Source organism: Nansenia antarctica, assembly GCF_963989245.1.
Source record: "Nansenia antarctica genome assembly, chromosome: 1".
Lineage (NCBI taxonomy): Eukaryota > Metazoa > Chordata > Actinopteri > Argentiniformes > Microstomatidae > Nansenia > Nansenia antarctica.
In genome coordinates, this window is record NC_137674.1 from 25,505,762 (window position 1) to 25,530,868 (window position 25,107).

At 43.0% G+C, this 25,107-nt stretch overlaps 1 protein-coding gene across 1 annotated transcript; it reads right to left on the reverse strand.

Annotated features, from left to right (window-relative positions):
• Positions 1-2,679: 2,679 nt before the first annotated feature.
• Positions 2,680-19,728, reverse strand: map3k9 (mitogen-activated protein kinase kinase kinase 9; the record flags this gene model as incomplete). Its single annotated transcript, XM_080526249.1, has 11 exons — positions 2,680-3,110; positions 3,570-4,319; positions 4,968-5,080; positions 6,160-6,304; positions 7,136-7,258; positions 7,797-8,037; positions 8,510-8,685; positions 9,326-9,474; positions 11,674-11,854; positions 16,835-17,248; positions 19,314-19,728. The coding sequence occupies 11 exons, from the start codon at positions 19,726-19,728 to the stop codon at positions 2,680-2,682; spliced, it is 3,138 nt and encodes a 1,045-aa protein (XP_080382375.1).
• Between the last annotated feature and the right edge of the window lie 5,379 nt (positions 19,729-25,107).

Below are 25,107 nucleotides of genomic sequence, written 5' to 3' on the forward strand. Positions count from 1 at the left end.
AACAGCATCACTTTGCCAATCATAAGTACTGTCCAGTTCATCCCAATCACTGTTACATTAATGGTGGTATCATGTCATGTCATCATGGATATCCCAGGTGTACAGCAGGGTACACCATGGAGAGTTAGACACCATGTAGAGTCAGACAGCACCCTGGGTTAGATATTGAACACTCAGTATTTACATTCTCCACACTGCCCCTTCTTAAAGAAACCGCATTCACATTTGGATTAATTTACATTCACAATGGATTCATTTGAAAGCATTAAACTGAAAGAGTGACAATATGATGATCATCTTCCAAAGTAAAGGAAATTTGTAAATAAAAAAAATAAAGCAGTTGCAACCCATTTTGCAAACCTAATCCTTTATTACTGACCATCACCACAGCAGTAAAAGCGTTTAGACTATTACACTGTAATAAATGATTCATAACGGTATAACTTGTTGTTGGCAATCAGTTCTAACAGTGATGATGTACCTGATCCACTTCAACAACATGTTCAAGAAATGAAGAAGTCAATAAACGAATGTGATCAAAAGTGTGAAGCAAATATGTGTGAAGCAAAAAGGCCTGTGTTGCATTTCGTGAGCTTAGAATTATAAGGTTCTATCTCCGTTTAGGGTAGTTCAGAGATATTGAGCGTCAAAGTTTTTACATTCCATTTTGTTTTATGAGATGGAACCTTTGTATTTTATGAATGACTAACTCAAAAATTTCAACATTTAAAAAATAACACCACACAGGCATTAATAAACACCTAATGGATCAGATTATGTAAAAAACTCAATTTTGACAAAAATGGAGATAGAACCTTATAATTCTAACGTCACGATTTGTGTGAAGCAAAAAGGCCAGTGTTGCATGTGACTCTGGGAGCGTGTTAACATGTTAACAGTGTGAGGGTATCCTCCTGTCGGAACACATAAACTCGTAGGGTATATACACACTGCATATATACACTGGGTATAGACACACTGCACCCGTACCATCTGCTGGATGTGCGTACTTTGAACAAAATGTAAAATGCCTCGAAAAAGTCACTCAAAGATCCTTGGATGGATGACCTTTAAAACCTTTAAAACAAGGACTCAGATACATTAAAAAGCAAGGCAGAAATCATAAATACAAAAATAAATTAATAACTAAAATTAAATAAATACAAGAATAAATAAAAATATAACTTATGGATAAAAAAAATACTATAACACGCCTCCGGGGCTTGTTTGTCATTGTTTCTCATTCCCCCCAAAAATAAAAAATACGTCAAAAAATCTCACAGAATGCACACATTGAATCGAAATCAAAATCCCAATCATCCCATGTTCAGTCAACAATAGCTTATGAGACAGGTAACATACAGTACAGAGTAATACAAATGTTTATCTTGAGACAACAGACACGACTCATCCCCAATAAACGGCAAACATTCTGGTGATATTCTTGTTGATCATACTGGGCTTCAGACAGTTATTTTTTTCTTCTTCATATAAGCATAATGTTTTTTTAAGACCCTTTTTTAAGACCCTGTGGGTTGGTGATGCAGTGAGGTGCTCATGTACAACATCCCTTTAATCAGGATGTTTCTGGAAGTGCTTGGTGAGGACTAAAGAGTGCTCAGTACATACAGAGATCTAACAGACAGAAGGAGGGGGGGCTGCTATGCAGGTAGCCAATTCGGTTGTTAAGTCTGACGTCAAACGTGACGTTTAGCAATTTCCGGGTCCAAACCAGAAATTCCCTACTACAGCGGTAGAATGACAGTTCAATCGTTTTTTAGACTCGGATCTATTCATACAACAAGGGACACAGCACTTTCCCGTTTTCCCATATTTGTCAGCGTCTTTGAGCCTCGGAAAAGCGCTATATAAATATAATGAATTATTATTATTACTGAGGCATTTCGAAGAGAGCGCCTCAGCCAACTTTGGACCCGGAAACACGTCACGACTTAACAACCGAATAATAAGCAAGAGCACATTCAAGTGTGAGTGAGATTAAATCCATGAGATGAGAAATGAATCGAAGTGACACAAAACAGGGTAGTATTTCACTGAATAGAAGAAGGTGGAACATGATAGCATGATATGATTCTAGAACTAGAATGGAGAAATAACATTTTCTTCATAAAAAAAAAGATCAAGCTTTACATTCATGATGCTGTCCAAAAGTGCACTTTGTTAAAATGCACAATCTTGAACTCTTAATACAAATAAAAAAAGATGTAAAGCTTTGTGGAGTTATCTTTGCCTCTGTGCTGTAAAGTACCATCCCTGCCAGCACTTCAGTCACTGCATCTGCGTTTCCTCTAAATGTGACAGCAGCCGGTGAAACCTGTGAACAAGTGGGCAAACCGACGGATCATTCCGGAACTTTTATTCAGAACATTTTTATTGATTTGAATTTTGATCGGTTGCCGCCGACTTGTTCCCAGTTTCACCAGCTGCTGTCACAACAGATGACAGATGGCCACCTCTATGTGAGAAAATAACTAGTCAGTCCAAACAAAAGGAGAATTCTGATGCATTAACTATCCAAAACCTCTCTGGAATAGTGTAGGCTTGGTGTGTTGCTGGGGCCATGATATTCAGTCTCCTCCTCTGGAATAGTGTACGCTTGGTGTGTTCCAGGGCCATGATATTCTATTCTGTCTGGGGGGTTCCAGGAAGGGGTTTAAGTTAGGACCAGTATCCAGGCCTATAGCGGTAAGGTGAGTCTTTGGGAAAACTGGACTCGGGTCTGCAGAGTGGGACGGTCGGGTCCCGGCACTGTCCTTCGTCCCTCTGGTCCAGGAGATTGCGGATCCTGCGTGGGGACGGTGTGGGGGCTTCCATAGGGGTAGGCAGCACTGCCATGTCTCTGCCAAACTCCACTGTGGGAGGGGTCTCTGTGCTGGAGCTGTGGGCAGGCGACTCTCCGCTCCCTCTGCTCCTCCCACCGGGTACGTCAGCGCCGCGTGCCCGGGGCGAGGGCCGCGGCCGGGCCAAGATCTCCAGGGTTTTGGGTCGTTCTGGAGGGCAGCGACGGCGGGGCGTGGGAGGGAACACCATGTTTGGGTCAGGCAGCCGGGGGACTTCAGAAGAGAAATTGTCTTTTAAACCCCTGAAGCCTACAGCGGTTTGTAGAAAAGAGATAGAGGGGGAAAAGGTGGTAACAACACGTGACGTTAGATTATAGAATTAAGGTTCTATCTCCATTTTTGTCAAACTTTAGTTTTTTTACATAATCTGATCCATTAGGTGTTTATTAATGCCTGTGTGGTGTTATTTTTTTAAATGTTGACATTTTTTAGTTAGTAATTCATAAAATACAAAGGTTCCATCTCACAAAACATAATGGAATGTAAAAACTTTGACGCTCAATGTCTCTGAACTACCCTAAACGGAGATAGAACCTTATCATTCTAAGCTCACAACACAGCTAAGAAGATACAGTATGTTTTGATCATCATCAGGCCATCTTAGCTAAAGATTAAACAGTAACAGATAATTTCTTACGGGAGCAAATTGTATCAAATCAAGATAAAAATCAAACATTATTTCTAGCAGACAAAAGAAAGGGAACCTACCGGTGGTTTCCATAGTTGCTCTGATTGGCAAAGGATGGAAATTAGTCGGAGGGCAGCCCTTTTTGATGGCTCCATCTGAGGGCGTCCGGTGTAGGCTGCGCGCGCAACTGGGGGCGGGGGAGGGGAGATGTGTCGGGGTGAGGGACTGCCGAGGGTGGCGCTTGAAGCTCTCGATGTGGGTGTTGACCAGGGGGTTGAGCGGGAGCTGATGAGGCACGGGCTGGACAGGAGCTTGGGGAGAGGCGGGGCGGTAAACTAGCAACTCCTCGCTGTCGGAGCGCAGCAGCGAGCGGGTGGAGTTACAGTCGGAGACGGAGGACAAGGACAGCAGCGTGTGAGAGGGAGGGACCCCTCGTTCCAGTAGCGGGGGTATCGAGGGTCTCAACGGGCTCTCCCGCCTGAACAGCTTACGCGTGGGGGGGCTGGTACTACGGCGCTGGCCCCCTGTTCGGTGGAAGAAGCCTTCCCAGCGTGGCTTGATACTCTCCTCAGGCTGACCCAGGGTCAGCATGTTAAAGCCCAGTCCCACAGCGGCCAGCAGAGCCCCGCAGCCCAGTAGGACCAGCTCGGACCGCCGACCCCCACCCGAGCTCTTCTTACTCGGTGGGGTTTCTGGAGCTACTTGAATACTCGGGCAATACTCCCCTCCGTTACCGTCGTCGACATGCCCCTCCCTCTGGAAGGGGATACAGAGGTAGGATTGGGTAGAAGATTCCCCCGTCTCAGAGCCGAAGCAGCTGTCTTCATTCTCTGCAAGGAAGAGCATTTCACCAGGTTTCATTATTGTTGTGGTCATGACTGGTGATTTACTTTGATGCAGATGCACTATATCACTATTCTGTTGTTTTGCTTTTGTGTTACATAATATGTCTTCTACTCTGACACTTCCATCCCACAACATTGTGTACCAGGTCTAATGTTATTATACTGTAGTACAGAACAGAGAAAATCGAATTTAATATTATAGATTATATCTATTATACGATTATATCAATATGACAGTTGTCAGTTGTTAATCCACACAATGTATACTAATGTACACTGTGTTTCTGTGTAACTTATTCGTGGATAATCTAGTGTGCTTTTCTTAGTGCACTGAATTCAGATGTGAGTCTTCAGCAAGTCCTTACACAACATTTTAGCTTTTTAAACCATAACACAGTTTTTTATTATTATTTTTAAATGACTGGACTTTTTAAATAGGCACTACATTTTTATAAACACTGCTATGTCTGTCTGTTTTTATTGTATGTGACCTATGTGTGTTTTTAATGTGGAACTGTATTCTTGAGCTGCACTTCTGCCTGTCGATGGAGAATTTCTGTCACATTGTGACAGACAATAAAGCTATCTTGAATCTTGAATCTTGAATCTTGAATCTTGAATCTTGAATCTTACCCATCTCTGTGAGGCTGGGGACCCCTGGCACGGCGGGGCTGTGTCTGGGTGACCTGCGTAGGTTAGGAGCGCTACACGACCGCTGCCTGCTCCCCTCCTGGGGGACCTTGATGCTGATGAATATAGAACATTATACAACAGTTAGTTCCGACCAAGTCATTTGATTGGACAAGAGGCATTCCATGAGAGTTCCAGAATGTTAGGTGGCAGAGAGTTTCAGAGGCGGGGAGCAGAACGGCTAAAGGCTCTAGATCCCATATTATACAACAGTTAGTTCCGACCAAGTCATTTGATTGGACAAGAGGCATTCCATGAGTGCTGATATACAGTATAACAGCACTGGGACTTTTAACTATTATGTATCACTCCGAAATGACCGTTAATACAAGTTAGCTAGCCTGCAGATGTTTGTGTTCAGGTTACTAGGCAACAGTCCAGTTGAGGAACTATTTTTTGTTGACGGAGCCAAAATTAATTATTAAATAAACGAACAAATCATAATCTGTTGTCACTTATTATTGTTAATTAATAAATGGCGCTGTAGAACTGTTGTATAAAAGCAATATCACACTCGAGGTCGTGCTGCGGCCTCGTACCTACGACATAATCACAACCGTGCTGATATTCAGTATAACACACTCCCTCTCGTGTTATGTTGCTTAAATAAGTATTCATAATTCTGAGACATGGTGAAAACAGCACAACTAAGCTAGCTAAGTTACCATTAGCTGCCTATCCAAATTCTTGCTTGTTACATGAACCTCTTCTTTATGCTCTCAGTTGTAATAATAATAATAATAATAATAATAATAATAATAATACATTTACTGTACACCTTACAAAACATAGTTAAAACCACATATCAAAACATTAAAATCAACAAAGGAAAAATAAATAAAGTAAAAGAAAACAAAAAAACAGCAAAATCAGATATAACAACAAACAAAATACAGGAGATCAAAACAAGTAAGCCATTGTGAAAAGGTGTGTTTATAATACTGGATTTGAAAGTGGAGAGAGTGTCAATATTGCGTATGTTAGGTGGCAGAGAGTTCCAGAATGTTCGGTGGCAGAGAGTTCCAGAATGTTAGGTGGGTTCCAGAGGCGGGGAGTTAGCAGAACGGCTAAAGGCTCTAGATCCCATAGTAGTCAGGCGGGCAGTAGCCCCAGGTACACCCAACACCCCTCTCACCTCTCATCAGCGCTGTGCTCTCTGTGACAGTGTGGCCCGTAGCCCCGGTTTCTGCCCTTCTTACGGGACCCTTTCCTCTCCTCCTCCTCGTCTTGCTGGAACCCTGTGTTGCGTCCCCAGGCCTTACACCCTTCAGCTGGAGTCACTGCAAATCACCACGGATTGTAAAAGAAGAATAAATAATAAGAATAAACTCACATCCTTGTAATACAGTGGTGTAGTCTAGTTTTTTCTAGTGGGTATATACTGTGATTTTTCCCTCCCAGCCTCATATCGTTCATATGATCCATAAAATTAAATCTGTGCTCCCTGTCTAACGTTATATATATATCTAAATTACATGTTATAAGACTGATCTGTGCATGATAGTGCTGCATTTTGACATATTTCATGTCGCATTTCCCCCCCCGTTGATGGTATATGACGCTATAGTCAGTCCCGATGGTCCAAAAGCCAAGTGCTTCGTAAAACACAGATGGGGTGAATTTTAGGAATGAAAGTGAAAGTTCTGTCACAAAACGCTGTTACGTATCCTCACACATTTTTAAGTGGGTATACGGAAATCCTTGGCCTTTCGTAAATGGTAAATGGACTACACTTATATAGCGCCTTTATCCAAAGCGCTTTACAACGGCCTCTCATTCACCAATTCACACACACATTCACACACCAATGGCTGCAAGCTAGTGAAGCTACCATGCAAGGCGTCGGCCTGCTCACCGGGAGTCATTTGGGGTTCAGTGTCTTGCCCAAGGACACTTCGACATGTGGCCAGCCAGGGCTCGAACCGCCAATCTGCCAACCTTGCGATCATTAGACGGCGGCTCTACCTCCTGAGCCACAGCCGCCCCAGCCGCCTTTCCTAGTGGGTATATTGCATAGTCCTGCGTATCACGTAGACTACACCACTGCTGTAATAGCCAAATAATACAAAATGCAAGTGAAAATTATCACCAGTAAATGACCAGGGACGTACGCTGGATAGCTCTGAGGCGGGGCAGCAACGGGGGGCTGGTTGGAGGACTGGAGCCGCTGCCCAGCAGACTCCTGCGATGGTCCAGAGACGGCGAGGCCTGTACCGTGATCTTGTGTTGAAAGTCTGAAGCAGGAACAGGACAACCCAAACATGAAATGAGAAAAAAAATAAAACATATTCTACAACAGCATGTTTGGATACTGGATTCTGATTGGCTTCGCCTCGTGCCACAACCCTGTACCAGTGGTAAATGAGTCCACAACCCCCTTCCTCTCATGGTCAATTGCTTCCACAATAAATAAAAGATATGAATCAAAATGTATGATTTACAACCAATACGATTCATGTAGGCTACCCTACCTACACAGGCTCCACAAAACGTGACGTTAGAATTAACATTTTTGGTCAAAATGAGTTTTTTACATAATCTGATCCATTAGGTGTTTATTATTAATGCCTGTGTGGTGTTATTTTTAAAATGTTGACATTTCTGAGTTAGTAATTCATAAAATACAAAGGTTCCATCTCACAAAACATAATGGAATGTAAAAACTTTGACGCTCAATATCTCTGAACTACCCTAAATGGAGATAGAACCTTATAATTCTAAGCTCACGGAAATCCACCGACCGCCATGCACCCGCCCAGCGCTCAGACACACCTGAGGGTAGACTGATCCTGTTCCCGTCCTTGAGTTTAAGGCGACTGCGCCGGAACTTCCCCTGCCGGCTCTCCACGCGGGGCTTCTCCTGGTACAGCTGGTGGATGATGACGTTGAGTTCTCGCTCCAGGATGTGGATCTCCCGCTCCGCCAGCTCCTGCTCGCGCCTCCTCAGCTCCTCCTCCTGACTCTTCTGCTGCAGCGCCGCTCTGCTCAGCTCCTCCTCCCAGGACCGCAGCTCCTGGTGACCAGGAGGCGCAGGAGGAGAGACGATCACGGTCAGGTTCACATGATCAGTGATTAACACTACAACAGCCGTGCCTATTTTACCTACTAGTAGAGCCGCCTTGGGGGTCAAATAGACCCCCTTTTTAGAATGTAAATCTGCTATTTTACACACAGAGATCACTAGAGGGCGCTTCATTTTTTAGCCTGCCTCCTACACAGAAAAACTGCAAAACAGCTTCATACTAGCTTATCCTGAAGTGATTTTGAAAATGTAAGGATACTGGGGGTGGTAGAACGCACATATCTAGGAAAAGTCATGAAAGGAGGGTCCTGAAATGTGACCGAGTGCAAAGATTTTTTTTACTCACAGGGGTCACTGTGACCCCTCACGACACTTCTAGTTTTAACGTGAGCTCCATATGGGAGCCATTCCAAAGATGGATTCTGAATGCTTTTGAACGTTTCGAGATCCCCCCCCTTCCCACCTTCTCCTTAACCCTTAGCTGGTCGAACATCTCCTGGATCTCGACTTTCCAGTCGTCCTGCAACGAGTGGAAGGACTCGGCTGGCATCTCGAAAAAGCCTGACTCCTCTATGGCCGTGAGCTGGTCCAGGATACTAGAGAAAACGGGACGAAAATGGGGGTCCGGGTTCCAACATTCTGTAGTACAGGGGAGAAAGAATTTAGGTGCTGTTAGACATAATGAATAGCAACACTGAATAGCTCCATAACAATGGAAATATAGAGAGTTCTTTTCTCTCAATGAAATTGGTCAACATTTTTTTTTTTTTTTTTTTACCTTTATTTATACAGGTAAGAAAAACATTGAGCCCCAAGGGCTCATTTTCAAGTGTGACCTGTTCACAGGCATACAACATCCACCACAAACAAATACAATACAAAAAACAAAACCTGGCCTACATAGTCTAAAAACTAAACTAAAAACTACATAGTCTAAAACTAAAACTAGTCTAAAATAGTCTAAAATGTCCAAATACTGGTGAGTTTAAAACTTAAAACTTGTGAGTTTAGAATTATAAGGTTCTATCTCCGTTTAGGGTAGTTCAGAGATATTGAGCGTCAAAGTTTTTACATTCCATTATGTTTTGTGAGATGGAACCTTTGTATTTTATTAATTACTAACTAAAAAATGTCAACATTTTAAAAATAACACCACACAGGCATTAATAAACAACTAATGGATCAGATTATGTAAAAAACTAAATTTTTACCAAAAATTGAGATAGAACCTGATAACTCTAACGTCCCGAACTGCTGAACAAAACATTGATCTTCTTACCCTCCATGAGCCGTGCAAAGGGCTCAGGACAGGTGGAGGGGATAGGCAACGCCAGCTTGTTCATAGCTACTCCATACGCCACCGCCAGGCCGTCGATGCCCCGGAACGGCACCTCCCCCGTCAGCAGCTCCCACAGAAGCACGCCGTAACTGCCACGTCACCAGGAAAGGAAAGGATGCCGGAATAGAGACACAGGAAGAAGAAGTTGGGTATTAGACTGAGAAGGCAGGGATTTCAACAACTGAAACTGCCTAATATCTACCTAATATCTACCTAATATCTACCTAATATCTACCTAATATCTACCTAATATCTACCTAATATCTACCTAAAAAAAACAGCTGAAGGTAGAGTAACTGCCATGTCACCAGGACAGGAAAGGATGCCGGGGAATAGAGACACACGGGAAGAAGTTGGGTATTAGACTGAGAAGGCAGGGATTTCAACAACTGAAACAAACTGCTAATATCTACCTAATATCTACCTTAAAAAAACAGCTGAAGGTAGAGTAGATAGCAAAGGTAAGCAGTCTGCAAAGTGCTGATGGGCGGGCTTGCCTGAGAGAAAAGGCCCTGAGGCTCCTGTGAGTGCACCACAACAGAGGGCGATGCTAGACCACCACCACCTCCAGGCAGGTACAGTATCTCACACTAAACAAGGGCTGGACGCAGACCACTTGGCAATGCCAATCCATGACAATCTACCATTGAAAGTCTTGCTTGCAGTGCTATAAGATTACACTACTACAACAGCATGTTTGGATACTGGATTCTGATTAGCTAGCAACAGTGGTAAATACCTCCAACAACCCACAGTTCAGACGGCATTTCCAGTATCAATGCGCCTCCCAATCAATCTGATTAATTAAGAACACCTGTGCTGACATACAATGCAATCGTTGATCTTGTTTATGGGACTATATTCTGTGGTGGAAGGATATATGTATTCTGAAACGATTAATGACTGTAAATACATGAATTTAATGTTAAAACTGTGTATTTATTGTTTATATTATGTGGTGGCTGTTGTAAAAAAGCAATTGACCATTGGAGGGCGGGGGTTGTGGACTAATTTACCACTGTACAGGGTTTTCCGGCACAACCCTGTACCAGTGGTAAATGAGTCCACAACCCTGTACCAGTGGTAAATGAGTCCACAACCCCCTTCCTCTCATGGTCAATTGCTTCCATGTTCTAAGAATGTTGCATACATTCTAAATATTCCATTTGATGTCATAATGCACTCAAGCAGACATTATACATTGCAGTTAATGGAAGTTCTAGATTGATAAAATTCTAGAATGATTTGCAGAAATATTCTCATCTCATGGTCAATTGCTTCCATATACAATAGTTCTGCACTTCCAGCCTACATCCTAAGGACAGGCAGAGATGAGGTGGAATGACAAAACTCAATACTGGCACTCAGTTGGGCATCGTGAGCTCAAATTTGAGTTTTTTTATTTAATCTGATCCATTAGGTGTTTATTAATGCCTGTGTGGTGTTATTTTTTAAATGTTGAAATTTTTGAGTTAGTAATTAATAAAATACAAAGGTTCCATCTCACAAAACATAATGGAATGTAAAAACTTTGACGCTCAATATCTCTGAACTACCCTAAACGGAGATAGAACCTTCTAAACGGAGATAGAACCTTCTAAACGGAGATAGAACCTTATCATTCTAAGCTCACGGTCTGTCAGTGTCAGGAGACCTATCCTGCCACCACCACCACTGCTGTTGTGAATCACCTCTTCTTGCCTCTCAACTGTCACCTCTCAATCCCCATTGGAAAGAAGACCTTTGCATTTAGTCTGAAATAGCTGAGCTCAATCTGTTAGCGGCGTTAATGCCATGCTGAGCAGCATGAGACTGCAGACCAAACTTGTCTGGACACGTTAGTGCAGAACACTGGTGAACATAGTTATAACATAACACATTGGTGTTATTGTGTGTTTTAAACAGCAGTTAGTTAGTTAGTTAGTTAGTGTGTGGGGGACTAATAAGTATGTTCTAACGATGACCAGATAAACAGCATTATATCACCCATCATGAATGAGGATGTTGCTTGCGACACTTTAATAAGAGACACCGGCAAACAGTACAATTCATAAATGACTTGTGGATCCAGTTCTCTATCTACTGTGATCCAGTTCTCTATCTACTGTGATCCAGTTCTCTATCTACTGTGATCCAGTTCTCTATCTACTGTTATCCAGTTCTCTATCTACTGTAAGTGATCCAGTTCTCTATCTACTGTGATCCAGTTCTCTATCTACTGTGATCCAGTTCTCTATCTACTGTAAGTGATGACAGCTTCCTGCTGCATCACTTCCTGCTCCGCCCACCTCCACACGTCGCTACCCTTGGAGAAGGTGGATGAGCGGATGACCTCGGGTGCCATCCAGGCATAGGTGCCAGCGGCACTCATCTTGGTGGTGCGGTGCCACTCTCGTGCCAAGCCAAAGTCTGTGATCTTCAGAGTCTTGTTGCTAAGGTCCTCCATCTCAACCTTCTCAAGGATCAGGACTGCAGCGGCGGACGTTGCAAATCAGATCCAGGAAGGGGACGGGGGGTTGTGGAGGGAGGATGAGGAGGTTTTGGTTGGAGGGTGGGTGGGTGGGTGGGCAAACGATGGGAGAAATAATGTGGGTGTATTGGAGGGTAGGTGTACAGGAATGTACGGGGAATGTGGGTAATTCAATAGCAGGGTTGCACCCATAAAAAAAAAGGATTAAAAAAAAAGAATTGTGGAGGAAAGGAGATCAAAATGAAAATGCAAAAATAGAAAATGAAGCAAAGCAGGGTATGGTTGTTAGAGGATATGATTAAAGGAGGAGGAGATAGACAGGGGAGAGGAGAAAGAACAAAAGAGAGGAAAATCAAACGAGATGGTGAGATATATACGAGGTATGTGTGAGATGAAAGACAGCAGAGAAGAAAAAACACAGGCATTGATTAATACTACATTCTCACTTTCTAGTTCTATACAGGTTTCCTTTCACAATTGAGTAGAGATTGTTCATAGATCCACACCTGCATAACTGGCCTAGTTATGTTGTTTAGTGATCTGTGTATCGAAAACTTTCACACACTACAAAGTATGGCTCTACTCAGTAACTCTAAAAACACTCATAAACAAATGTAAGTTTGACATTTTCACTGTTTCCATCGTCAGGTCAGTGCCAGTGCAGTTCAGCCACATACACGCATACATACATACACACAACTAAACTTGTCAGTGGCAGAGAAATATTGACACACCCTCCTCGACCACATCAGAATATAACCCAGTCTCCACATGTAGACGACAGCGAAAGGCTTCCCCCGACCACATGCTCTCCCCATTCAGCTGCACAATGCCAGGCCATCTGCTGTGGATATGCCCGCTGGAGAGGGTGTGTCTGCAGACTGTGGCACACATGAAGGGGCCCCTTGCTGCATTGGTCATGCGAGTCTAATAGTACGAGGGTGTTTCCTAAAAGAGACTTAACCTCAACATATGGACGAAGTAAAATGGGTGACGTGGGTGTATAAGGAACATTGACCACAGGGGTTTAGGTTAATTCAAGGGGCGAAAAAACGACATAATTCATTAGTAATTTACTAGTTGACAAATGGAGAGAAAGACAGAGGGAGAGGTGGAGGGGTAAGCCTGGCTGGGTCGCAACAAACACCCTCCCCTAATCATAGCCACCATGTGATCTACAGTTCCACTCTATAAAGGTGTGTGGTTAGTTCCCCCTGGTCCAGAACTGGCACTCTTCGGATGCTCAGAGACTGCTTCCAACTATACGCCTGAGGAACAGTCGACATTAATGACTGGTATGGTAGCTGCTAAGAAAATGATTTTATTGGATTGGAAATCACCTACACCTCCCTGCTTCCAGAAACGGCTCAACGAATGAATCAGTATCATGCAGATGGAGAGAATACAAGAGCTTCGACAACTCTAAAGGTCCCAACAGATATTTGAACATATGGGGCTAATTATTGACTATCTCAAAGTTTAAAGAATTGTTGATTATATCCTGTAGTGATGCAAGCCTGTAGTATTTTTTTATTTAGTTTAATTTTACTTTTGTACTCTTGTACTCTGTATCCTTGTAATACCTGAAGATGTTACATTTTGGGAATTGATTTGAACCAAATCATACTAGACATGTATGCCTGGCAGCCTGTTGTTTGTTTAGTTTGTTTGTCTTGTGTACTATAAAACTGAAAAACTGAAGAAAAAAAAGAAAAGAAAAGGTGTGTGGTTAGATATCGACCATGAATAAGGCCATCAACCTATCTCTGACTCATCTGTTAAAGTCGAATCGTAAGTTTAAGTGTAAATACTCTCATCTCATTTCCCTCGTTCATCATCTGTATCGAACACAAAGGCCCAATCCTGTCTCCCTTCCCTACCCCTGTGACTCGTTTTGGAGTGCCACTCACAACCCACACGGCGTAGTGGTTGTAATCTTCCCCCTATGAAATGGGACAACCCTTCAAGACCCTTAAACGTCATCAGTAGTGTCATAGAAAAGCATAGACGCTCGCGATTCATTCACACAAGTTTCATCCTATCAACCGATCAAACAATCAAAGTCATCAAATAAAAAAGAACAATGCTTCATTAGTGCAGACACAGCAGCAAAATATAGTCAGGTTAAAAAACAGTGGAGGTGAGGAAGTGTTTGAGTATGCTGCTCCCTCAGTTGCAAAACTACCTGAGTCATCGGGAGCTGATCTCATTGGACGCATTTAAAGTAGTTCTGAATGACAGACACATCTGGCTGTAGATGTTTTTGGCTGGTTCATATTGCCCCTGTTTAATCACTGTTGTTGATGGGTTGTAATTAATATTTTTTATATTTTTGATTCTGTCATTTATTCATTATTTTCACTGTAATATATAGTATATATATATTTTTTTTTTATGTCTGCAATCCTGTTAATTTTGACACGTTCTAATGCTTTGGTCCTCATATCGGCAACCAATCAAAATGTTCTGACGTTTTCTTTTGAAACACTGAACGACGTTTCAACGTTGTTGAGAATCACAACACAAACTTGCTAGTCAAGCCAAAATACTGCAAAGCAATGGATTGGGTGAGTAATCCCCACTGCTACCTAGTTAACTATAACACTACTTTACATTGTTAGCAGGCTTACAAAACAAGCTGTGTTAGTTGACTAGCGATGTGTCACTGACCTTCAACAACGCAGAAATGTATTCACATTTTTCGAAAGAAAAATCCGATCATTACATCGGATCCCGACATGAGGACCAAAGCATTAGAACGTGACTCAATTCTTTTTTTATCTCAATGAGACTTTTCCTGGTTAAATAAAGGTTATACACTCACAGGCCACATTATTAGGTACACCTTTTCAACTGTACATTAACGCAAATATCTAATCAGCCAATCATGTGGCAGCAACTCAATGCTTTTAGGCATGTATACATGGTCAAGACGATCTGCTAAAGTTCAAACCAAGCACCAGAATGGGAAAGAAAGGTGTTTTAAGTGACTTTGAACATGGCACGGGTGCTGGTGCAGACGGGCTGTTTTGAGTATTTCAGAAAGTGCTGATGTACTGGGATTTTCCCGCACAACCATTTCTAGGGGTAACAGAGAATGGTCAGAAAAAGAGAAAATATCCAGTGAGCGGCAGTTCTCTCCGCGAAAATGCTGGTGGTTGTGTAATGGTGTGGGGGATATTTTCTTGGCACAAATCGTCAGCAACTGTGTGATATTATAATGTCAATATCGACCAAAATCTCTGCGGAATGTTTCCAGCACCTTGTTGAATCTATACCACAAAGAATTAAAGCAGTTCTGAAGGCAAAAGAGGGGGTCCAACCCAGTACTAGCAAGGTGTGCCTAATAAAGTGACCGGTGAGTGTATATCTCATATCTTCATGTCATATGTGTCATATCTTCACATCAAATTTCAATCAAACGTCATGAAAACCCTCACCCTTTAGTCTAATTCTCATGACCTTTCTCATGTCAGTGACACTGTCACTAGTGCCGAGTGAGATGTCATACCATGGGGAACAGACCATCCTAGGTCCAGTACAGTTTGGTGGCTACAGAACTACAATACTGGACTAGAGTCATGTAATGCATGACATTATACAACAGTTAGTTCCGACCAAGTAATTTGATTGGACAAGAGGCATTCCATGAGTGCTGATATACAGTATAACAGCACTGGGACTTTTAACCATATGTATCACTCCGAAATGACCGTTAATACAAAGTAGCTAGCCTGCAGATGTTTGTGTTCAACTGCGGAACTATTTTTTGTTGACGGAGCTACGACCGAATCACAGCCGTGCTGATATTCAGTATAACAGCACTCCCTCTCGTGTGATATTGCTTAAATGACATCTTCCCTGAGAGTTGCACAGAGTCTGACTGGGAATACTCTACTTGGGAATACTCTACCTGGGAATACTCTACCTGAGGTTTGAAGGCACGACTACCGTACAGTAAAAAAACAACAACTAAGAGGTATTCTACAACAGCATGTTTGGATACTGGATTCTGATTGGCTAGCAACAGTGGTAAATATCCCAACAACCCACAGTTCAGACCGCATTTCCAGTGTCAATGCGCCTCCCAATCAATCTGAACACCTGTGCTGACCTACAATGCAATGGTTGATCTTGTTTATGGGACTATATTCTGTGGTGGAAGGATATATGTATTCTGAAACGATTAATGATTGTAAATACATGAATTTAATGTTACAACTGTGTATTTATGTTTTATATTATGTGGTGGCTGTTGTAGAAAAGCAATTGACCATTCGAGGGCGGGGGTTGTGGACTCATTTACCACTGTACAGGGTTTTCCTACTCGGCTTCGCCTCGTGCCACAACCCTGTACCAGTGGTAAATGAGTCCACAACCCTGTACCAGTGGTAAATGAGTCCACAACCCTGTACCAGTGGTAAATGAGTCCACAACCCCCTTCCTCTCATGGTAAACTGCGTCCACCTCACATGGTGAAGGGGAGGCCTCTGTTTACATGTGTTCTGTCCTGGATGTGACCAGGGTGTGGCTGGGACTCTCCCCCTGAGCCGATGATGGCAGTGGACTAGCTTAACATCCCAAACAGCCAATGACATGCAAGGGGCCTGAGCTAATCACAAACACCAGGCCAATAGGAAACAAGACACTCTTTGACTGTCCAATACGATGGCTTGGGCTGAGCATTCAACAAATCCTTGATAATAGGCTTGGGGTTTAAGGGATACAGCAGGCAGAATGCAAGATTAGAGTAACACACCCCCTCTACAAATATACACATATTCCATCACAACCAGCTTTTACTGTATAGCCTACAACTATTTGGCAGCATTTATATACAGTATATAAAAAAGTGTCAGTGTCTCATCACTGACAACTTATAATAGTCAATTAGTCTGCTGTAAATCAGTTTAGTAGTCAACGTGTAGTTCTGTGTCACAACACAAGTGATTTTCATAGAAAAACAACAACGCTCTTACTGTTGCTGGACTTGAGGTCCCTGTGTATGATGGGGACAATGGCCTCGCAGTGGAGGTAGTGCATGGCCCGGCCGATCTGCACGGCCCAGTCCACCAGGGTACAAGGAGGAATGCGCTTCCCTGAGAGTGCGCGGTTCAGAGGCCCCCCCCGGGCCAACTCCATCACCAGGCACAGGTTTGGCTCCAGCAGGCACACGCCCAACAGGGCCATGATGTTGGGGTGGTTGAGCATGGCGAAGAGCTTGGCCTCCTGACGAACGCTCTCCATGGTCTGCCCCGGGTCCTCGTCGGGGTCGCGGCGCGCTGCCTTCACCGCCACCTCCGAGCCGCGCCAGACGGCACGGTACACCTTCCCGAAACCGCCGACCCCGATTATCTCTTCAAGGGCCAACTCTGAGAAGTCGATCTCCAGCACTGAGGGGGGAAGGGAGGAAATAAATGGTAAATGGACTGACTTATATAGCGGCCTTATTCCAAAGCGCTTTACAATGGCCTCTCATTCACCCATTCACACACACATTCACACACCAATAGTGGCAAGCTACCATGCAAGGCGCCGGCCTGCTCACTGGGAGCAATTTGGGGTTCAGTGTCTTGCCCAAGGACACTTCGACATGTGGCCAGCCGGGGCTCGAACCGCCGATCTGCCAACCTTGCGATCATTAGACGGTGGCTCTACCTCCTGAGACACAGCCAACCCAGGAAGGGAGGAAGGAAGGTAAAGGAGCAATAAGAACTGAGAGACAACATTATGACGAGAGAGAACAACAGGAGGTGAGACACCGAGAGAGACAAAAGCTGTTGCCAAGGGATACACACAGGAAATAAGCATGGTCTGCCATCTCTCTCCCTACCACTAGAACCTCAGTCCTAAGTTATAGCTAATACTGACTGCACCAGCACAGATCCCCCATTGATGCATGACCAAATCTAGCTTGAAACATTCCCATTCCATTGTGTTCAGTTTTTCTTAGCCATATCTAAGCTCTCACCAATGGGAAAACTTACAAAAATAAAGGTCAAGGACACTAGGAGGGTACCAGTGGTAACTACTGTAAAACCTGGAGTTTTTCCCTACGAAGGGGCTTCGGCATGTTAGCGACGGTGCAGGCGTGGAGTAAAACGTTCATGTTGTGAACCGCTAACAGTCTACTAAGCAGCGTGACCTTGATAAATATTTAAAGAGGGATGTTTTATGTGAAAGTAGGTCAGCCTGCCTCACAGAGATGAACAATGTACAAGCGATACAGGACAGAGGATGGAGCGGTGAGCGCACCCACCCACACGACTAAGACACTGGCCTGGTCTCTTACCTACGGACCTCGATCAGGAACCTTCTGGTTCCCCATAATCTTAAGAGAGGCAGATCAGAACAAGAGTATCACGATCGGGTCACTGTAACCAGTGGTGTCTATGACTATCATCCTTGGTATCAGAGCCCCTGGTATCCCATGGCAACTGTTTTACACCATATCCTAGATAGATTGTGCCTTGGAATTAAACTCTGAACCAATTTCCAAATAAGAGGAATTTTTGTAGTTGTTGCTGTTTGTTTTTTTTGATATTGGAGCTCTGAGGGAGAGGAGAGCTCACTTCCTGTTATACAGACACCTCTGTCCAAGTGTCTTTCTTCATTCTTTTTATTGATTTTACACAAGGACATAAACAATACACATTGACAGTTGGAAATGATCGGGTGAGTTGGTTCAGGTTGGACAGGAACAACAACACGTAGGGTAGCTTACAAAAATATATATAAACAGTAACAAATACAGCTCCATCAGCTCCTACACAGCCTAACATACCCATAGGTCCTTCCCACCCACACCCCAGCCAAATCTCTCACTGATAACGAGAAAGTAATGGTAATATTCATAAGAGAAAAATAATAAAATGAAGCAAAAATAACTCCTGTCCAATGTCAGTCAATTGTTGAAGACTACAGAGGCAGAGCACACTAACAAAGAGTAAAGATGCTTTGACATGCGGTGTATTGACTTTATTATCATTACCCATTTGTTATGCATACATCCGTTTGACATGCAGTAAGTATAATGCTGCTCAGCTAAATGTGACGATGCTACAACGCAAAGTGTCCCAGGGAAAGAGAAGATGATGGGGCGTCCCTGAAAGGCGGGGTGTATTGGGGGTGTATTGGGGGTGTATGGCTAGTAGCATATGGCACTGGCTTACGGCCTTGTTATAGAAAGGTCTATTGATCATTCATTCTGAGGAATGGGTATGTATGTATGGTAAACAATTATTGTTGTAACCTGTTAGGCCAATAGGCCTACCTAGTGGTCGCACCTATGACATTGCAGTAAACTGGGGGTTCTGAGTGGCTGGACGTATAATACACAATAGAATAAAAATAATATGACGAAAATAAAATACCGATAAAAAAATAAAACCAAATTAGACATAACAGCTGAACCTCCGGTATGCAATTGAGTCTCTAGGCCTATAATAACATACTCACGGTGCAGGGGAGGCAGTGAGTAATCGGAGTACTCCTCCACTGTTGTGTCCCGTATCTTCTCGGAGATGCCATTCCCAATACTAACATAATTACTGGGGAAAATGCCAACCCGGTCCTCTATCATCCCAGTCCACCAACCCTCATCTCCCGAGACCAACGAGTCTTTGGACAGGACCTCCACCAAGTCCCCCTTCCGCAAGCACAGCTCATCGTCCGCGCTGGCATCATAGTCGAACACGGCGGTCCAGTAGCCAGACACGGCCGGTCCTGTGGCCGGGGCAGCGACGACGATGCCATCCTCTGGAACCGGCCAGCAGAGCGCTTCTGTATCTGTCGTCCCACTTTCATTCGATGGAGAAGAAACGCACCCTGTGGGACTCAGGCTGTTGTCAAAAGCGGAGTTGAAGGCATCCATTGAAGCGATCCATAGGGGCGACCTGGATCCGTGTGTGCAGGCTCGTACACCTGACGCGGCTGGACGCGGGGGTCTGTGCTTCCCTGGGTCCAAAGCTGCCCGGCCACGATGGATGGGGACTAAATAACCGTTAATCCCGCATCGCAGTGTGACACAGAACCATTCCGCTGCAGCATTCTGTCTAGATTACCTGCAAGGCCCGAATTAGATATTGAAATGGCCATCTCGCGAAGAGCTATTTTTTCTTTTTCAGCAACATCTTTCTAGCATCCATCGTTAAAAATCCCCTGTGCGCAAAAGGCTCAAAGCTACCCACTCTTCTTTATTCTAAGGAGCCAATTGTGCCCAGCAATCCTCTATGCAACAAACCAATCACCCCTCGCCTTCGATTTGATTGGCGCATGGCTACGTCCATCAAGGTCTTACCTCCAGCCCAGTTTCCAGTATAGGTTTCTTCTATCTGAAAACACCCTGATTTGCAGAATGCATTGTTCTTATTAGATGGAACCTGTCTGATGTCAATATATAACATTACTTTTAATATTCATCACAGATTTGAACACAGCCTTTTTTTGTTTTTTTTCAAATTGTCTCCTTTATTATGTTATTGACCAAAGAATCAAAAATAAAGAAATTGGCATAAATCAATCAAATTAAGGTTAATTTCATGCATAATTCCCTGAAATAAAAACAAAAAGAATTCATAGCAAGGAGTAAAAAACAAACCATCAACTAAACAAACAATCCAAATGAACAATCCAACTACTTTAGGTGACATAATGACAGGATAAGTTATGTGTTGTGTGAAAATTGTGACTGGAATTCAATCAAAAAGTCTAACCCCCTAAGACCTTTCTCTGATATCCAACTAAACTATACCAAGGGACTGGTAAAGTTAGACTTGTGCATACAAATAATTGTTTGTCTGTGCACAAGCTCTTTAGTAATGATAATCTTGAAAGATATTCAGGCAGGTTACTTGATAGGCACACTATAGCAGTGGAACACAGGTTCTCTATCATAAAGCTACTCCATGAAACCTGTACACCTGTACAGCAGCTCTGATAGAATTCCAGCCAGTTCATTAAAGAAACCCAGATTTATGTGGAAAGACATAATATATAAAGATTTACGGACAATTTTAAACAGTTCAGACAGACATACAAATGCAATTCAGTGTTTCACATACAGTAAAATCAAGTCTGTTGATCATCGATGAGCAGGGATTCTCAAAAAGCAGAGTGAACATCATCAACAAGGACTCCATTAACAGTTCAACTATGGAATTTGGAGAGGTGGAACTGTAACCATATCATGGCACGTTTTGAGAGAGGACCAGTGTTTTTTTTCCTGTTTCTCCAAGCTGCTTGTTTGGTAGGTTATGATAGTGGTTATAACGATATGTAATAAATGTCCCTTTCAAATAAAGAGGAAGGTTTTTGTTTGGTTGGGTCACCTTTTAAAACTGTTATGAGAAAGAGCGGTGGCGGAAACTTGGAAAATCTACCCCATTCCATTGGGAGACACGGCACAACGCAGATCATGTTAATAACAGGCTTTAGCTGAGGGAGTCTGCCGTCATCAGGCACCAATACGTTTGTCATCAGTGATCTGGATTTTTTTTTTTAAAGAAAAAACCCTTGAAGGTAAATATAAACACCCCTCTTTTGATCCCCCTTTTTTGCAGAAATAATTCCCTTTGAAGCTGTTCCTTCTTTTCTCTTTTTTTATGTTGAAACATTATATCACAATTGGAAATAAAAGTTAGTTCAATCAAAGTACAGAAATGATGACTCAAAAGAGTAAATATGGAACATGGAACTCATATCAGGAGTTTGTAGAAAAACCTGGTGATGTGTGAAATGTAAACAGAGCCAACACACTCCTGCACCGACACACACACAACTACGCAACTGTTGACAGAATGTGAAGAAACAGAAAACTATGATGTTTAGGGGTCCAATACGTTCATATACTTAGAAACACTGTCCCTTACATATGCAAATCAAGTGTAATAGGGTGGCTACTTTAACAAATACTTGGTGGTTACTTCAAAATACTTCTCGTGTAATATAAGCTAGCTGTCCGTTGGCCTGCGAACTCTCAGCACGTGGTGTAAAATCTCATTGAAACTTGAGATGTGTTTGACAACGACATCACAAACAAGCCCATGTCGTCTTGTGATCGGACATTTGTTAATATACAACGTTTCACATCCGTCCAAATACACAAAGAAACTGGTATCTCGCACTGTTGTGTATTCTTTTTCTTTTAAGACTTGTAGTTTGAAGACAAAGTAAAGGGCCGAAGCGGAGGCATGCCCTACAGAGAGACGACAGCATGGTGAGAGAGATAGTCTGTGCAGACAGGTGTGTGTGTGTGTGTGTGTGTGTGTGTGTGTGTGTGTGTGTGTGTGTGAGGAGGACACATACACACAGCCTGACTTAAACACACACGTACACACATGATACACACTCTTCTCAGCCACACTCAACTGCAAAACAACTGTTGTAGGTCAATAATACACAGACACTATGTCCCTGGTCTGTCGTCATGCTTTAGTTGCCTATCTGGTGACGTTCATCTCAATTCAACTCTTCTCACGTGACAACATCATGAAAATAAACAAACAAACAAACAAACAAATATTATGGTCATCATCAGCCACCAAAGAATAAAAACAAGACTAGCATTTCCCAAACATGATACATATAATTTTAAGATTGTTTTACATTTCTTTTTAATTTCTTCCTCCAATTTCTTTCACCAAACAGTATATACTGACTGAATCCTCCTATTTGGGGTCACTTGATGACGACATGTTTCTTTAAGACCTTCCGTTTGATGGAGGAGTACATAGACCTTCTGGTAATCCTATGTTGACTTGTAAACGCACTAGTGTGGTGTGTTTACACTTCTGTTGACAGCCTGTTACGCGTCCTATACTCTGTTTTATGTAAACATATACTTAAGTATGTACATAATGTGTAGCCTACTTTACCTCCCCCTCCATCTTGTGCAGCAATGGTCTCAGGTGACCCCCTCAGCATGGGGGGAGAGAGAGAGAGAGAGAGAGACAGAGAGAGACAGAGAGAGAGAGAGAGAGACAGAGAGAGAGACAGAGAGAGACAGAGAGAGAGAGAGAGAGAGACAGAGAGAGACAGAGAGAGACAGAGAGAGAGACAGAGAGAGACACAGAGAGAGACAGAGACAGAGAGAGAGAGACAGAGAGAGAAAGGGGAGAGAGAGACAGAGAGAGACAGAGAGAGAAAGGGGAAAGAGAGAGAGACAGAGAGAGAGACAGAGAGAGAAAGGGGAGAGAGAGAGAGACAGAGAGAGAGAGGCAGAGAGAGACAGAGAGAGACAGAGAGAGAGAGAGAGACAGAGAGAGAAAGGGGAGAGAGAGACAGAGAGAGAGACAGACAGAGAGAGAGAGAGAGAAAAGAAAAGGGGGGGGGGGGAGAGAGAGAGAGACAAATAGAGACAAATAGAATGAGAGAGAGAGGGGAGAGCAGGTGTGGTCCAGGGCCAGGGCAGATGTGAGGTTAGCCACGGGACAGATGTACAACACTGCTCAGCGCAAGGATAGGAAAACTCACCCAAACCAGGGGTTATACAAAGTGAACCAGGGGAAAAACCACAGGGGCTGGAGACTGACATCCCCCTAGTGGTGCAGATTGACATTGCGGCTTTCAGGTCATCGTTTTCTTTCGAATGTTGTTGCAGCAGCCCTCCTCGTTGGTTGATCTATACTGATTTAAATGTGCCAACAATTACTGACTATAGTAGAGTAACATATCACTTATACAAAGAAAATAATAACATATTTTGTTGGGAGCTTTAAATCAGTATACATGATGTATTTCTCTTACCAAAGCACCAATCGTGTAGATGTATGACCCTAACCCATCCTAAGTACCCATCCTAAGTCTCTCAAGTGCCCCAAATCTCTCCCTCTGAGACAGTGAGAAACCCTAGAGAGCATGGGTGACTGACCAGGCAGCTGGATACTGAACAGCAGTCAACACATTACACTCTACATCCAATTCTAAATGGCCTGCCTCTCCTCTCCAATACCAAACCAACGACACTCTATTTGACATCGATTTCCTCCAATCACCTTCCTTGAATTGTATCAAATGAATTGAACAAAAAAGCTTGTCAAAACTTGCTTCTTCGTTAACAGGTGTTCCATACAGTCCATAGTCTTATATATATTGGCCTTTTTGCACAATTGTACAAGTTTGAAGTCTCCATAAATAGAACTATACAGCAAAGTGCATGGAAGGAACAGTATAAAAATATCTCTGGTTTTATGTAATTCTCTGCAGCAACACATTTTGGGATTTCTGATATTCAAAATGTGAAAACTTAGTGAGAGCAAGATATTAATAAATAAAATACAATGCTGTTCTTTAACTAGGTAAGATATATATCTCTTAAAAACATGAAGAAGACATCGTTCCAGTAGATGACCCCCCACCCCCCCACCCCCCGCTGAATGTGACCACATTGAAACAAATATTCAAAATATACAGAAAATATGGAAATATATTATATATATATATATTGTAGATATAGTGCGGAAGTAATGTTCAGGGCAGTTTGATAATGTTCTCCTTCTCCCTCTCCTTCTTCTCCACGGATGTTTTCTTGGTGATTCGTCCGCCGGTACCCAGTATGTCACCGCTGATCCTCCTCTTGGCCTGTGAAATCTGAAAACTCTGCAACGGTTCCTATGCAACTATGCAAATAAAAAATAAATCCTATGAGTCCCATTCAATTGTCCATTCAACAACATATTTCCCATTATGATATCTTTTTTTAAATTATTATTATTATTATTATCCTTTTATGTGGATCAGAAAATAGTTCTTTGATTCCTCTTTTTGTATCATTTTTGTATTTTTATCCCCAAAATACTTCGTATATTAAAAAAAGTCATTCTCATCAGGTTGTTGAGAAAAATATAGACTTCTTCTGATAACTTCAGATCTCTCCAGCTTTAAGACTGATGTCACTTCCTGTGGAATGCAGGGCGCCACCCTCTATAGCTGTAACACTGATATATATCCCAACCCCAACTGTAAGCACACCCATGTGGGTCAGAAAGACCCCCCAGGAGGAGCCGGCTGGACACACCTGAGTGCTCTTAGAGAGGGGGTTGAGAGAGAGAGAGAGGGTGGGGGTTGGGTTGGGTTGACGGGGCTCGATAGTTACCCCTGACGCTACCTCCCTTCCTTCCCATCCCTTCTAGACAAAACCCTAATTCCACACAGAGAGAGAGTCCCACTCTTATTCTAAACTTGTACTTTGAACCTCTTGTTTGGGGGGGGGGGGGCTGGAAGGAAGTCCGAAGTCCTGGTTGGGTTGGGGGTC